The sequence below is a fragment of the Clinocottus analis genome, unplaced genomic scaffold, assembly GCF_023055335.1.
Source record: "Clinocottus analis isolate CAN_PGR_092001 unplaced genomic scaffold, fCliAna1.0.p SCAF_18, whole genome shotgun sequence".
Classification (NCBI taxonomy): Eukaryota; Metazoa; Chordata; class Actinopteri; order Perciformes; family Cottidae; genus Clinocottus; species Clinocottus analis.
In genome coordinates this window covers 10,733,766-10,747,491 of record NW_027175909.1, presented here as the reverse complement: position 1 = coordinate 10,747,491, position 13,726 = coordinate 10,733,766, and the positions used below count along the sequence as shown (strand labels likewise).

General features: G+C 46.5%; 2 protein-coding genes across 3 annotated transcripts; both read left to right on the top strand.

Moving 5' to 3' along the window:
- Nucleotides 1-88: 88 nt before the first annotated feature.
- naa50 (N-alpha-acetyltransferase 50, NatE catalytic subunit) lies at nucleotides 89-3,514 on the top strand. Of its 2 annotated transcripts, none has more exons than XM_068581533.1 (5): nucleotides 89-273; nucleotides 1,530-1,663; nucleotides 2,041-2,160; nucleotides 2,257-2,323; nucleotides 2,530-3,514. In XM_068581533.1, exons 1-5 carry the CDS (start codon nucleotides 266-268, stop codon nucleotides 2,705-2,707), a joined length of 507 nt encoding a protein of 168 aa, XP_068437634.1. In that variant the 5' UTR covers nucleotides 89-265; the 3' UTR covers nucleotides 2,708-3,514. The 2 variants fall into 2 exon arrangements, with proteins under 2 accessions (XP_068437634.1, XP_068437633.1); XM_068581532.1 differs by having other exon boundaries at nucleotides 1,527-1,663.
- A 651-nt stretch (nucleotides 3,515-4,165) lies between these two features.
- LOC137788613 (basic helix-loop-helix domain-containing protein USF3) lies at nucleotides 4,166-13,621 on the top strand. The gene is made up of 7 exons (XM_068581531.1): nucleotides 4,166-4,256; nucleotides 4,751-4,875; nucleotides 4,981-5,012; nucleotides 5,229-5,311; nucleotides 5,423-5,519; nucleotides 5,699-10,749; nucleotides 11,433-13,621. The coding sequence occupies exons 2-7, from the start codon at nucleotides 4,832-4,834 to the stop codon at nucleotides 13,215-13,217; spliced, it is 7,092 nt and encodes a 2,363-aa protein (XP_068437632.1). The 5' UTR covers nucleotides 4,166-4,256; nucleotides 4,751-4,831; the 3' UTR covers nucleotides 13,218-13,621.
- Nucleotides 13,622-13,726: the final 105 nt, after the last annotated feature.

Below are 13,726 nucleotides of genomic sequence, written 5' to 3'. Positions count from 1 at the left end.
CTGGGAGACTGAACTGAGGATACTAAAGCTCATTTTAAAACATGCAGCAACGCATGTGCGCATGCGGGGGTCAGGGTTGACAGTCTCCACACAGTCGTGGAAGGAGTGCGGCGGCTAAGCTAACTGCAACCACCGCAACTAGCTACATGTGGAGGGTAAAACGGGAGGCATCCCTGACCCTAACTCTGTCAATATCCCTCCTTTTTTACACAAAATAACTCTAAAGTTCAGCCTCATCGAAAATAAGGGATATTATCTGTTTACAATGAAAGGGTGAGTGTAAGCTTTTGAATCCCGGATAAGTAGCTTAGCACGAGTAAAGTTTTTCATGTTTTTTTTCTTTCTAAGGGGAGGCGGGGAGGAGACGAGAGGCTAGCTAGCTTGCTAAGCTACTTTAATTTACGTGTATGGCATAAAAATACAACGGACAGTCCTGTGACTGAAACTCTTCCGTCATGTAAAAGCTCCTTCACTGAATAAGCCGTGTGTCGGTTCGTTTATGTCGGGTTACTCAAAACTAACTCCTAGCTAGCTGCTACTGGGGAGCTGAGTCAGAAAACACCACTTTGCTAACTTACGCTAAAGAGGCAGATTCTGGATCTGTGATAGTTCGCTTCTTAGTCGACAACTCGACTTCACTTGTGGTATCTCAGCCAAGTCTGTAAACAAAGTTACTGAACAAGTTGCAGGCACTGTGAGCTCCTGTCGGTCGGTTACCGCGATAACGTGATACCCGACATCAGCCTCAGGGTCTGCTCCAGCTTACTTCGTGTAATTGTAAATGTCAAAGTGCCACACGAGCGCTGGTGCTGGACGTCGTAATATGTCTGGCCGCGGATTTGGTCCTCGGATAGCACGAGGGCTATTAACGCTGTAATGTACGTTTAATACATTTCAAATAGGATTTAGGAGACTTTACTGTTTGAAGTTTGCACGGATGCTGGCCCTTCATATCTTGATGAGCAGGACACGTGACCAACAGCTGTTTTTAGGATGTGTTGTCTTCTATAAATACCAGTGAACCCCTCAATGATACTAACTGGCGAGTTGACACTAACACACATCCTCTGGTTATCCTGTTAATTGATTTTAACAGGTGCCTGCTTCATTTCTTAGTGAATATAAATCATGTTTAAAAAAATTCATTAGCTTTTTAAAGTGATTTGGCTAGATTGTCAGTCACCTGGAGTAATGTATGACAATTATGTCAGTGGAAAACTACATATGGTTTGGTCATTTGATTTTACTTTGGAGTATTCATTTTCCCCAGCTTTATGACAAGCCCGGTAATGTTCATCAGGTTGTCTAAATTATCTAAACGGCCTAATTTGCTGTTGATTGACAAGAGTAATCAATAATTTGTTTCAAATTTAGCTTTCACTTTGTCAAAGCAACTGCATTTAAGTAATTAGAAAAACATGTTAAGCACTCGATAGTACGCAGGTGGAACTCAAAGTTACAGAATGTGTTTGAGTCACAATAATGTACTTATTGCCAGCCAATTGACCGTTTTGCTCTTGTTTCAGTAGCCGGATCGAGCTGGGGGATGTTACGCCCCATAACATAAAGCAGCTGAAACGCCTCAACCAGGTCATCTTCCCCGTCAGCTACAATGACAAGTTTTACAAAGATGTACTGGAAGTTGGAGAGCTTGCAAAGCTAGGTAAGAAACATCACTTGTGTATTTTACTGTCAAATAACCTCAAAACATGTTTTCTAAGCATGAAGCTAATGCATTTCTGGTAACAGTGAGAGACTAGAAGGGGAAGTCACTGTCAAGATTCTGTCCTTGGTCAGTGAAATGTAGAACATTACACTACTTACTACATAGATGAAAACCATTCTTCCTTAACTGCTTTGGTCCATACATGGGGTAAACAAAGTACTTCACATAGAGTCATTTATAGGCCTAATCAAATTATGTTGTCTTGAAAACCTTCAATTTCCCCCATTCTCTGCAGTCTAGCAGCAATCATCGGTTCTTCAGTTAAAAGGAACTAAAGATTCGCTGGTGACGTTTTAGTCCTGTTTGTTTTGCAGCATACTTCAATGACATCGCAGTGGGTGCTGTGTGCTGCAGAGTGGACCACTCTCAGAACCAGAAGAGACTGTACATCATGACGCTGGGCTGTCTAGCACCTTACCGTAGACTTGGAATTGGTAAAGAGCTCTGCATTTCTAGAAGACGCTGCAGTGCACGGTTTGATCTTATGTGTTGTTTCTCCAACTTTGCCTTTGTCGCTTTTGTCTTTTCAGGTACAAAGATGCTGAATCATGTGCTAAACATCTGTGAGAAGGATGGCACTTTTGACAACATTTACCTGTGAGTGTTCATTGCTGAAGGCGTATGAGGAGAGGGTACTGTAGCTTCAGTGGATTTAGTTGGCGTACAATATTTTGATCATTATAAACTGAAAGAAGTTACTGATTCTTTTAGCTGTAGCAAATAAATTCATTCCATTATTTCTCATTGAGTAAATCGTCAAACTGTACTACCACTAACTACCTTTCTCCTTTCCCTCTCCACAGTCATGTGCAGATCAGCAATGAGTCAGCCATTCACTTTTACCAGAAGTTTGGTTTTGAGATCATCGAAACAAAAAAGAATTACTACAAGAGGATAGAGCCCGCAGATGCCCATGTGTTGCAGAAGAGTCTGCGCAGCCCATGTGCACCGCCCACTGGAGAGCTTCAGAAGGCAGAGTAGGGGCACAGCGTTTGGAAAGCACAGTTGTGCCAGCCTCCACAGAAACAGAACTGTGACAAATGCCCCAGGGTCGACACATCCAACACTTTCTTCAAAGGACGCAAAAAGAGAAAACAAATTTAAAGTACAAAAAAATGCTGCATTTATTTTGCAATGGGGTCCCCTTTTGATTTTTGCATATTTTATTGCTCCGTGTCTTCATTCAGATAATTGAAAACGACAAAAAACTCAGTATTCAAAAGTGCGTCTATTAACAAAGTTGACAAACAATTAAACAATTTTAGACTTGGTGAAGGGGGAGAGTGTGGTGTTTGCAAATCATTCTGTTTGTGTTTGAGTTGTTTTTATGCAGTTATACGGCTAATGGGGACATATCTTTACTGTTAAGCAAAAGCTTAAAAAGTGTTTGAAAGACCATCACTGACACAGACAATTACCAGCTGGTCAGCTTGGAGTGACGCATTGAGCCGTTACGTGGAACAGTCACAACTCTATTCCCTCACCACCTGAACCTTGGGAATTATGGGAAATGAGTCTGACCAGCTTGTTGATATGTCATGACCAGAGGGGAAAAGCAGAAATGTATCCCTTCGGTTTGGGTGTAAAGAAGGCTGAATGGTTTTGAGGTGGCGGGAAAACTTTGTCACCACTCATCATTTCTGAATAACTTTATTTTCCAACCTGTTAATTTAATTCCCCTTCAACTGTAATTTTTATTTTTTACATTGAAATGGCAAATGGTTCAGAGCTTCTCCTGGGTTTACTACCAAGAGTGAAAACATTAAAGAATGAGAGAAACAAACTAAATATTGTATTGAATGTGTTTCTGAGAAGGGCACCACACATAGTCTTGATGTTTCAACTAGACGTCTGTTTGGGATTGAATTTGGGCATTATTTACACTTATAATAAATGTGTGTGTTTGTGAGGATTGTCTCTAAACACATGGAAGTGTTTTGAGACATCTTACCTTGAGCACCTTTTAGAATTGGTCTTCTACAACTATTTGCCTCAGTCAGCTTCTGTTAAACACACTATTGTGTTTTGAAGCTTGCCTGATGGTTGGCGGTTTTGGTTAAGTTCTCTCGAACTGATTTACCCAGAGGAAGCTCTGTCCCCTCTGCATGCAAGGAGAGTTGTGTCCTATCCACTGTAGTATAAGCATGTTTTTCCTTTCTTTGAAGAATTTTATCTTTTCTGGAGCTCTATATTGTAAGACTTTTTAACGTCTAAATAAAGGAATTACTATTTGCAGTAAATGTTTTACTAATTGTATTCTTCTGAATTATCAGCTCGATGCACATAATAAAACAAAAACATACTGCAAAGAAAAATGTATAACAAAGATTTCCCGTCATGATTGGCTGAAAACGCCAACATCTGTAATGCTATTGGCTGTCAGCTCCTCAGGGGCCCGCCCCTTTCTGCACTACGTTAGGTGTAGCTAGATTGTTTTGAGAAATGAGTTGAGTTTAATGCTTTGCTAGCCAACAGTTAGCCTTCAATCTACTCCAAGCAACAGACAGTCTCAAAAATGCTGAGGCTTGAGGTTAGTGGAAACTACCTGCATTTCGCAGCCTTTTACCAGCACAGACGCGAAGAAATATGCCAGTAATTCGCTTTATAATTATATCGGTAACGGTATAGTAAGCTAGCTATTAGCCTGTTAGCTAACAGACAGATAGCTTAATAGGTAATTGCTCAGGTTGGTAGTTTCTTGCTGGTTAACGTTTAGTGACGGGACAGTAATCCGACTTTCGCTTGCTGTCAACAAGATAAACCAGGATTTGCAACTGTATGCAATTCGTGAAACAAGCTGTAATAGCAGGTACATTAGTCTAGGTTAGCTGTAAAGCTAGGTTAATTAACACCAACTTGTTAGCGTCTAGTTGTGAGAAGCTCAGTGTAGTTTAACAATGTCTTATATCTACGACAACATTACTGCTGGATTAATGCATCTGAATGATTTTATTTGGTGTGATACAGTCTGGTGTCATCATACTTATTTAGACTATGTCTGGATGTTTTATGTTTTCATTGCAGGACTTTCACGGAAGGGATTTAAGGTCCAACTGTTAAATGTGTTGACTGGTTCCTTATCAAACAGGCAACTGTTCAGACAGGATGCCAGAGATGACTGAAACTCAAACACCTGGTCGTAAACCCAAGTGAGGATATTTGAGATATCTGCTGTCTATTGCTGTTATAATCAAAATATTAGTAGAGGATAAATATTTACATGATTGGAATATTAATGTAAATATTTTTTGCAGAAAGAAGAAAAACAAAGAATCTCATAATGCAGGTGAAATATTATATCCTTGTTATGATTCTGATTAGACTTTGCTGCTTAGTAGATTGTTTCTTTAACTGGTGGTTTGCAGTAGATGGGTGGACAGTTCAGTTAAATATCTGGGCTCTTCCTCTTTGCTACGTTTGAAATGTAATACCAACAAATTTTTTTTGTTGGTATTACAACAACAGTAACTGGACATTAAAGTATAGTCTCTTTTCTATATAGTTGAGCGACACAGAAAAGAGAAGATTAATACTGGGATTAACCGCATTGGTAATCTACTCCCCTGTTCCAAAGCACTTAAACAGGTAAGAGACAATATGGCATCACTGTTTTGCGTTATCAGTATGATATTATGGTCAAAATGTGTCTGCACATGCCAGTTAACTGTGTTATATTTAATATCCCCTCATCTATAGAGTAAAAACATGATCTTGGATCAGGCCTTTCGTTACATCACTGAACTGAAGAAACAAAATGATACGTTGCTTCTGGAAGGAGGAGATAAAGTCCAAGGTGAAGTTGAATAATTGTAAACATCTTGTTGTTTTTACAACAGTGCACACTTGGATTTGCTTATAGTTTTATTCATAATCGGAGGTTATGATAGTGCGACTGTTTAGTATGTGCATTCAGAATTATTGACGTATGAGAAAATATACTTGATTGATAATGTGTGCTTGATCTGTGTGCAGCTGAGGAGATCCGTCGGCTGCGGCGTCAGATGGAGGAGCTGAGGAGGGAGAGTGCTCAGTACATCGACCTCCTTAAAGCCCATGATATTAACATTTTAGAAGACCCCACTATTCACTGGAAGGGCAAACAGCGTTGCACCAAGGTGGCAAAGGTGACCCCCACTCACCAACTCCCAAAAGGAATTGTCGTCTACACCAATGGCATAGTAAAGTGCCCAGCGGGAAAGGCGACTAGCCCAACAAAACAGCCTTCTGAATCATTAATTATTCAGCCATCGTCTGAGGTCGGAGCCAGGTTGAGAGTTAATGGAGCCCTGTTGCAAGTTAATACTTCTACTTCCACCCCTACACTTCTCCCTGGGTCAACTGCCACACCCAACCAGTCCACAATAGGCCTGAGAATGATAGAGCAGTGTGTGGTCGAGACACCGGCTGCAGCCTCTACTCTGCCACCCTCTGTGTCTTACATCACCCTCCAGATCCCAGCAGCCACCACAACCCTTTCCCAACAACCACAGCCTGTCGCCCCGGTCCCGACTCTCACCATAGCAGCCACTTCAGCATCACAGCTCTCCACTGAAAGCCCTGTGCAGCCCTTGTCCAATCTGACCACACTCACCCAGGCTATAGCCACATCCAGAGCAGCAACCTCGGAGGGTTGTTCTTGGGCTCCACAGGACGCTGCCATGAGGACTTTAAGTTACACTACTATCCACAACAGCCAAGCCCTTCTTAGGGCTGGGGCGGCAGGCAGCACACAGACGACCTGGACAACGCTACAGATGGCAGGAAACACAGTCCAGCCAGTCTGCCAAAGTCTCCCCGCTCCAGAGGTCATCAACTCCACCCAAACTGTGCAGCAGGTGACCATGTGTCCAATGGGCAACACACCCTCCGTACAGCCCATTCAAATACAGATGCAACCACATGTGCCTGTACAGCAAGCACCCATTACAGCACACATTCAAGCGAAGCCCTTTCAGAGACCATCCCAGCTACGGCCAGCAATCCTGAACCAGGTAACACCACAGCCTGTTCTAGCCCCCCAACCACAGTGTGCTGTTCTCTCCCAGTCAGCCGTAGTACCCCAGCCAGCTGTGGTTGCCCACTCTGCCGTAGTGCCGTCGCAGCCCCAGTCTGCTGTACTTAAACAAGCGTCATTGGTTCCCCATCATCCGACCTCCCTCATACCTCAGCCAGCCCTGTTGCCCCAGCAACAGGCCACAGTGCTGCCTCTCCTTCAGACCATGCAGGTGCTGCAGGTCAACCCAACTGGAGGGACAGCCTCAGGTGTAACAGCCCAACAGAACACTAACAACCCAAGTGTGGTCATCCTGCAGCAGGCCAGTTCTTGCCCAACCCAGTCAGTTGTAAGGGAGGAAATGACAAATCAGCCACCATGTCAGCATATTGTAATCATTCAGGCACCCAATCAAGTTGCTCCTTCCACTCAGAATCCTCAGGTTGGCATGGTGCCTGCTGCTGTGCCCACTGCAGTACCTGTTGTGTCCACCCAAATATCCACAACCAGTAGTTCAACATCTGCCACTTCCTTACAGAGTGTTGGGGGAAAGCAACTGGTGCACATTCTCCCACGCCCTGTTCAGCCACATGTGAACCACCCCCTTCAGGCCACACAGGCCTCCTCTACCCCACCAGTTCCTCCAGCCCCACAGACTATCACTGTGAATGGCCAGGTGTTTGCTTTGCAGCCCATGAAGACCTCTGACAAATCCAGTTCCCATGCTGGCCAGAGTACACTCCAACTGGTCCAGCCCACCACCACTGAGGAACCAACTACTAATGTGGCCCTCAACAGTTTAGGTGCACTTAGCAGTCTAAATCAGAGCATCTCTCAGGGCCTTCCACTTGCCATTTCTAGCCAGACTAAAGGTCAGCTTCCAGTGGCTCCATTATCAGTAGTTCAGCAGAAGCAGCTTCCTGCTCCGGCATCCGGCCCTGGAACCACACTTGCTCTGCCCGCCCGGCAACTACAAATCCCTTCTTTCAACCCAGTCAAATTAGGGTCCTTGGGTAATGTCTCGAAGAGTCGAGTAAAGAGGCTTCGCACAACTTTAAATACAAAGAGGGCGACAGCTAAAAGGACTAAACCAGCCAAAAAGAAAGGACTCAGTGAGACGCCACCTGTCGTTGCTGTTTCAGCCAAGCCTATGGTAGCTGCAGAAGGTCAGACTGTTCAAGTTTCAGTATCTGAAGTTTTACAGTCCTTAACAGTAAAAGTCATAGACATTCCCCCTACCACAGATGTCCCAACAACAGATTGCAGTGAAGCTGTAGGGAATATCACCTCTACACAAAACACTCAAATAATGATTGTGTGTAGTTCATCTAGTGAGTCACCTGTATTTAGGCAATCCCATCCACAGAGCAAAAGCTCCATCAGTGCAACTCGGTCTGATGTGCTCAGTAACACTAGTGGTGTGGCAACTGCAGTTACAACTGTCAATGCCACATCGGTCAAGCCAACAGTTAGTGCAACTATGGCCATTGAGAGTAAACCATCCATAGTGTCTGGCAACAACTCGGCTTTAACCAAACTCTTAGTTTCTGAGGTTAAACAGCCAACCACTAGTTCAGCAACTAGCACAACACAAAGTAAGTCAGCTGACACCACTTCTCTTTCTAAACAGACCAAATTTGTGGTCAGTTCTGAAGGTGCCACTGAGCCTCTGTACACCCCCACCACTGTTTCTACTGCAGGCCTGACTCCAGTCTGCATCAACAGTATTCCAGCAACTGCACCAGTATCTTTAAATCAGTCTACCCAAACAACTTCAGTATGTCGTCCCCACCTGGTTTCTAATACCCAAGATCCTCTGCCCTGTAATAAACCACAGCCACAGCCCACTACTTTACCCTTGGTGGCCACAACTATGGCGCTCTCATCACCTGCAGCAACATTTTCTGCAGCCCACAGCTCTGTTACAGCCCCTACAACAAGCTCAGAGTTTAGGAAAAGGGTCACTACTAGTAGAGCCCCAACACAACAGATTAATGTGAATATTCCCCACCCATCACCCTGTCACCCTGTTGAAATCAAACCACCTCAGCCTCCTCGAAGAGATAGGGATTCTCAGGTAGAGAGGCACTCCACAGCAGCAGAGAAAGACGGCTTGATAGTAGCAACTTCTGGCACTCCCTCTAGAAAGGATTTTGCCCCAACGTCTCAACAGGTGTACACAAACCTTGACGATCAAACTATAGAGCACCCTATGACATCAAGCAGACAGACAGATTCTCCTATGTCTTCAGGGGCTGGTGGAGGCAGAGGGTTTTCTGTGGCATCCATGCTTCCCCAGGGTCACACTATAAGTGCGTCATCTGGCTCCTTTGGAACATTTACATTCACATCTGAGCAGGCAGAAATGCTGGCCTTGGCCATGCTAGAACAAGACAGTCCAGGAAGGCGGAGTGGAAGCTGCTCTGGCAACACTGCTTCAACAAACCCCACTGCAGCCACATGGGAACACCCAAAAACCCCATTGGTGTTGAACAGTAAAGAAAGGGGCTCAACTGGACAGCAGCCAAAAGTGGCCAAACCTACTGACACATTAACAGTTAAACCCACTGTACAGGTATCTGTCAGAGGACAGGCTGGGGAGGGGCCCAATGGAAGCAGACATCCACAAAACATGTCATACTCCCAGTCTCTCTCCCAGGTCCAGTCTCAGAGCTCGTCACAAAGCGGCACTGTGGCTAGCCTCAGCGTCAACAACCTGATCAGGCCCAGCTCCAGTCAGCAACCATACACTGGCCCTCCCAGTGTGGCTGCCCAACTGGGCTCAGTACCCTCACCGGTAGGGAGCTCAGCCCACATATCCCAACCCCAAAACAACACCCTCTCCCCCTGCTCAGGTGCAGCTCAACTGAATGAGTACACCCCCTTAAAGACTGCATTAATGAGGGCTCATGCTGGAGTTGGTGTCGGTGAGCGACAAGTAAAGATCATCTCCAAACGGCAGGCCCAGGAAGAGGTGATGCTAAACACAGGAAAACGGCCCAAGCCTTGCCCTCCATCAGTTGCCACTGTTAGCCATATGGACCTGAAAGCATCAGACCACAGCCAGATGATGGTGGGACAGCTGCCCCCCACATCCTCAGCCGTCATGACCAGGATTAATTCAGAAAGTGGAGGCTCCCTCTTCTCTACAAACTCTTTCATGAGCCCAGTAGTTCGGCCCACAGATGGCCACTGCCCTCCTCAAGGACCCCTTGAGCAGAACCAGCCAAGTGTGCTTCATCTGCCCCAGGGTCATCCACAGCATTCTGCAATCCAGCCAGGCCATCACCTGGGAGGAAACCCATACATGAAACAGCAGCAGCAAGAGCAACAGAGGCACCATCTGTATCATTTGCAACACCACCTGACACAGCCTGACCCTGCACAGCGCCACTCGCTACACCAGAGGGCGCTTCAACAGCAGCAAGAGCAACAACAGCAGCAGCAGCAGCAACAGCAGCAGCAGCAGCAGCAACAACAGCAGCAGCAGCAGCAGCAACAACAACAACAACAACAACAGCAGCAGCAGCAGCAACAGCAGCAACATGTGCAGAAGAAGCGAGGGCTTGTCAGAGGCAGTCAGACTGGTTCACCTTCTGGCCTGCAACAGAAGCAGCACCACCTGGAGAAGTCTGGAGTTCAGCAGCAGCACTCACATCAACAACAACAGACGCAGCATCAACCCCACACGCAGCAGTCACAGCAGCATCCACAACAGTCTCACCAACAATCACAGCAGCATCAACAGCCACCACAACACCAACAGGCTCATCCCCAACAGCACCAACAGCAAACACATCAACAGCAGCCACAGACCCAGCATCAACAACACCAACAGCAGCAGCAGCTACAGCAGCAACAGAGCTCCCACTCCAGACACCAGCAGCATCTACAGCAGCAGATACAGCAACAGCAGCAGCAGCAGCAGCAACAGCAGCACTTTAGGCACCAGGAGAAGAGTTGTGAAGCCCAGGCAGTGGGATCCAGGGCCCACCACAGCAGCCACCTGGGCCAGCAGGATCACCTCAAGGTTGGTGTCTCGTAGATGGAGGATGATATGACAATGTATTTAACTGGAAAATGAAGTACAGTGGCACCTTCTGTTACTTGGTGTTTATCTTGTCTCTGTATCTTGTTCTTCAACTAACGTTGTCAGTGCTAAATTATTTGATACATTAAATTAATTGCTACATTTGATACACAAGTAATTGTCACCCTTTAAACCACATCAGACATCGACTGTTAATTAATCCTAATTAATTAATTGCAATATTGGGCTTGATTTTATTTTGTATGTGTGTTTATGTATCTAAACACTAGGAACTTGTGAGGGCCATTTGTAATTACTTTGGGTATTTAATTATGATGACATGATTTATAATCACAACCTAACGTGTGACATTTCTGTCAGTGCAGTCAAATGAGTTAGAAAACTAGTATGCTAGTATTTTTACAAAGACCTAGTTGCAGCAAAAAAAAGACATTTAAACTGCCACAGCAAAAAATAAACAGAAAAACTAAATGCTTTCCGAGGAGCTTTCCTGGGCCACGCAGTGAAAAGGCATCCCTTCCCCCTTATTCGCAGTTAAGACAGCGATATTTGTGAAACACAATTATTTATATCTTGCCAGTTAGAATATGATGTTACATGTTTATATATAAATGTGTTTGAGCTGACAGGAACATAACGTTTGAACTATTCCTCTCCCTCAGCCTGGTCAAGACCATAACGCTATGCAGAGGATGATGAGCACACAGCTCATCCCTCCTCCCAGCAATCCTGTGTCCCGGTCGTCGGACCTGGCCTGCGCCCCGTCACGGCAGGAACGTCACCGCGTTTCCAGCTACTCTGCGGAGGCGCTCATTGGTAAAAGCTCCACCAGTGGTGAACAGCAACAGCGCATGGGTCTCCACCTTCAGCCTGGCCGCGGTGCCACACAGGAGCAGCCAGACCTCCGCGGTTATCTTGACACATCACGAGGGAAGGCTGGCATTGCAATTGCACATAACCCACAGAATCGCTTGCCCTCTGACCATCCTGGATCTGCTGATGTTCAGCGGGTCTCGGAGTGTCCGCCATTTAAGACTATGGGAGGAGGAGTGCATCAACTCGGTGGCTTTGAAGCTCAGGTGTCTCGTGGGAGCGACATGGTCCCGAAGTCGGTGCCGTCCTCCCAGAGGGGCCAACAGGGGCAGCAGCAAGGCGGGTTCAGGATGGGTGTTAGCCTTCCACCAGACGGCCGTAACCGCTACAGTGCAGCTCACCCCGGCTCACAGGGAGTACAAGTTGGCCTCTCCCGGGAGCAGGAAGGTTGTCACCAGAGTTTCATGCAAAGCCTTCTTTCACCCCACCTGCCCGAGCAGAGCAACCACCAGCGAGCCGTGCAGTGCTGTCCCCCGGTCAGCATGGAGTACGGCTGTCTGCCTGGAAGCTCCTCAGGAGACCTACAGGCCAAGGCCTCCAACCCCAGTGTGCCCCAGACACAGAAGGCACCAGCTATGCGGCTTGGAGAGGGCAACAAGGGCCATATTTCTCAGGTCAGCAGTAATATGCATGGAGGCCCAGGTGTACGCACAGGTCTCTCCCACCCTCTAACCCCACACGGCAGCTCTGAGCCCGGCCGCTCCTCGGCCCCATCCAGAGCGCCCGCTGCTGTGAGCCAGCATGCTCGTCACAACCCCCGAGACACTCAGCCCACCAAGCTGAGGCCTGGTGACCGGCCTCGACCAGGTGCTCTGAGACAGAGCAACCCCTTTGAGCCTGAGGGCCACCTGCCGTCAGGCGGAGGGGTGCTGCTGAGCAGACCACAGTCAGGAGGAGAGGCACGACGCAGCACCATTGTCCGCTTTATGGCAGATACTGCTCAGATTCCTAGCGACAACAACCTGGTTCCTGACCAACACTTAGCGCAAAACTTTGGTTTCCCCTTCATTCCAGAGGGAGGGATGAATCCTCCACCTCCCATCAATGCTAACTCTACTTTCATCCCTCCAGTCAGCCAGCCCAACTCCTCCCGTACACCTTCCCTTTTGCCCGTGGAGCCCCAAAACACTTTACCCTCCTTCTACCCTTCTTATTCCCCAGCTGCTCACCCCAGCCTTCCCAGCGATGTCACCCTCCAGTACTTTCCCAACCAAATGTTTACCAGCCCAAGTGCCGACAAAGGCAGCGCTCCTCCTCTTAATAACCGCTTCGGCTCCATCCTTTCCCCACCTCGCCCGGTGGGGTTTGGCCAGGCCAGCTTCCCGTTGCTTCCAGATATGCCCCCTATGCCCATTGCCAACTCATCTGGAATCACCCCCCACATATCCAACTTCAGCCTCACCTCCCTGTTCCCCGAGATCGCCACCGGCATGCCCACTGATGGTTCGGCCATGCCAATGTCTCCCCTGCTGTCTCTCTCCAACACCTCGGCCGCCGACTCTGGCAAGCAGCCCAACCGTCCCGCCCACAACATCAGCCACATTCTGGGCCATGACGGCAGCTCGGCCGTGTGAGGAGAGGTCCTGCTGCATTTTGATGAACTTGATATAAAAGCGGTGGTGAAGCACCCGATGACGGTTTCTTGGTAAAATGACACCATGTCTGTCCGATTGTTTACATGTTCACAGTTTCAATCTCAGATTTCTTTCCTTCTGGCACTCGTATGTCACCGTTATAATTTGTAATATTTCCTAAATCTTTTAAATTGAAGGGGACATGAAAATGTTTCTTTAAAGCTCTTTGTTGGTCAAACCAACTGTTTGGTAGTAAAACTAAATTGTTTTGAGCTTGAATTCAATGTTTTGTGCAGAAACCTGCAGTTACTCTACCAATGTAATTTACTAATTTATATCAGGTCGTATTGTACAGAATCAGTTTTTTTTCCCAAGAGCTATTTTGTAAATACCAGTGTTTCATATCAGAATTGTTAGAATATGTATGTATTTGTAAATACAAAATTGATTTAATAAAGTTTATAATGACATTTGCATCTGCTGCCAACTAATTGTGTGTGCGTATCTTT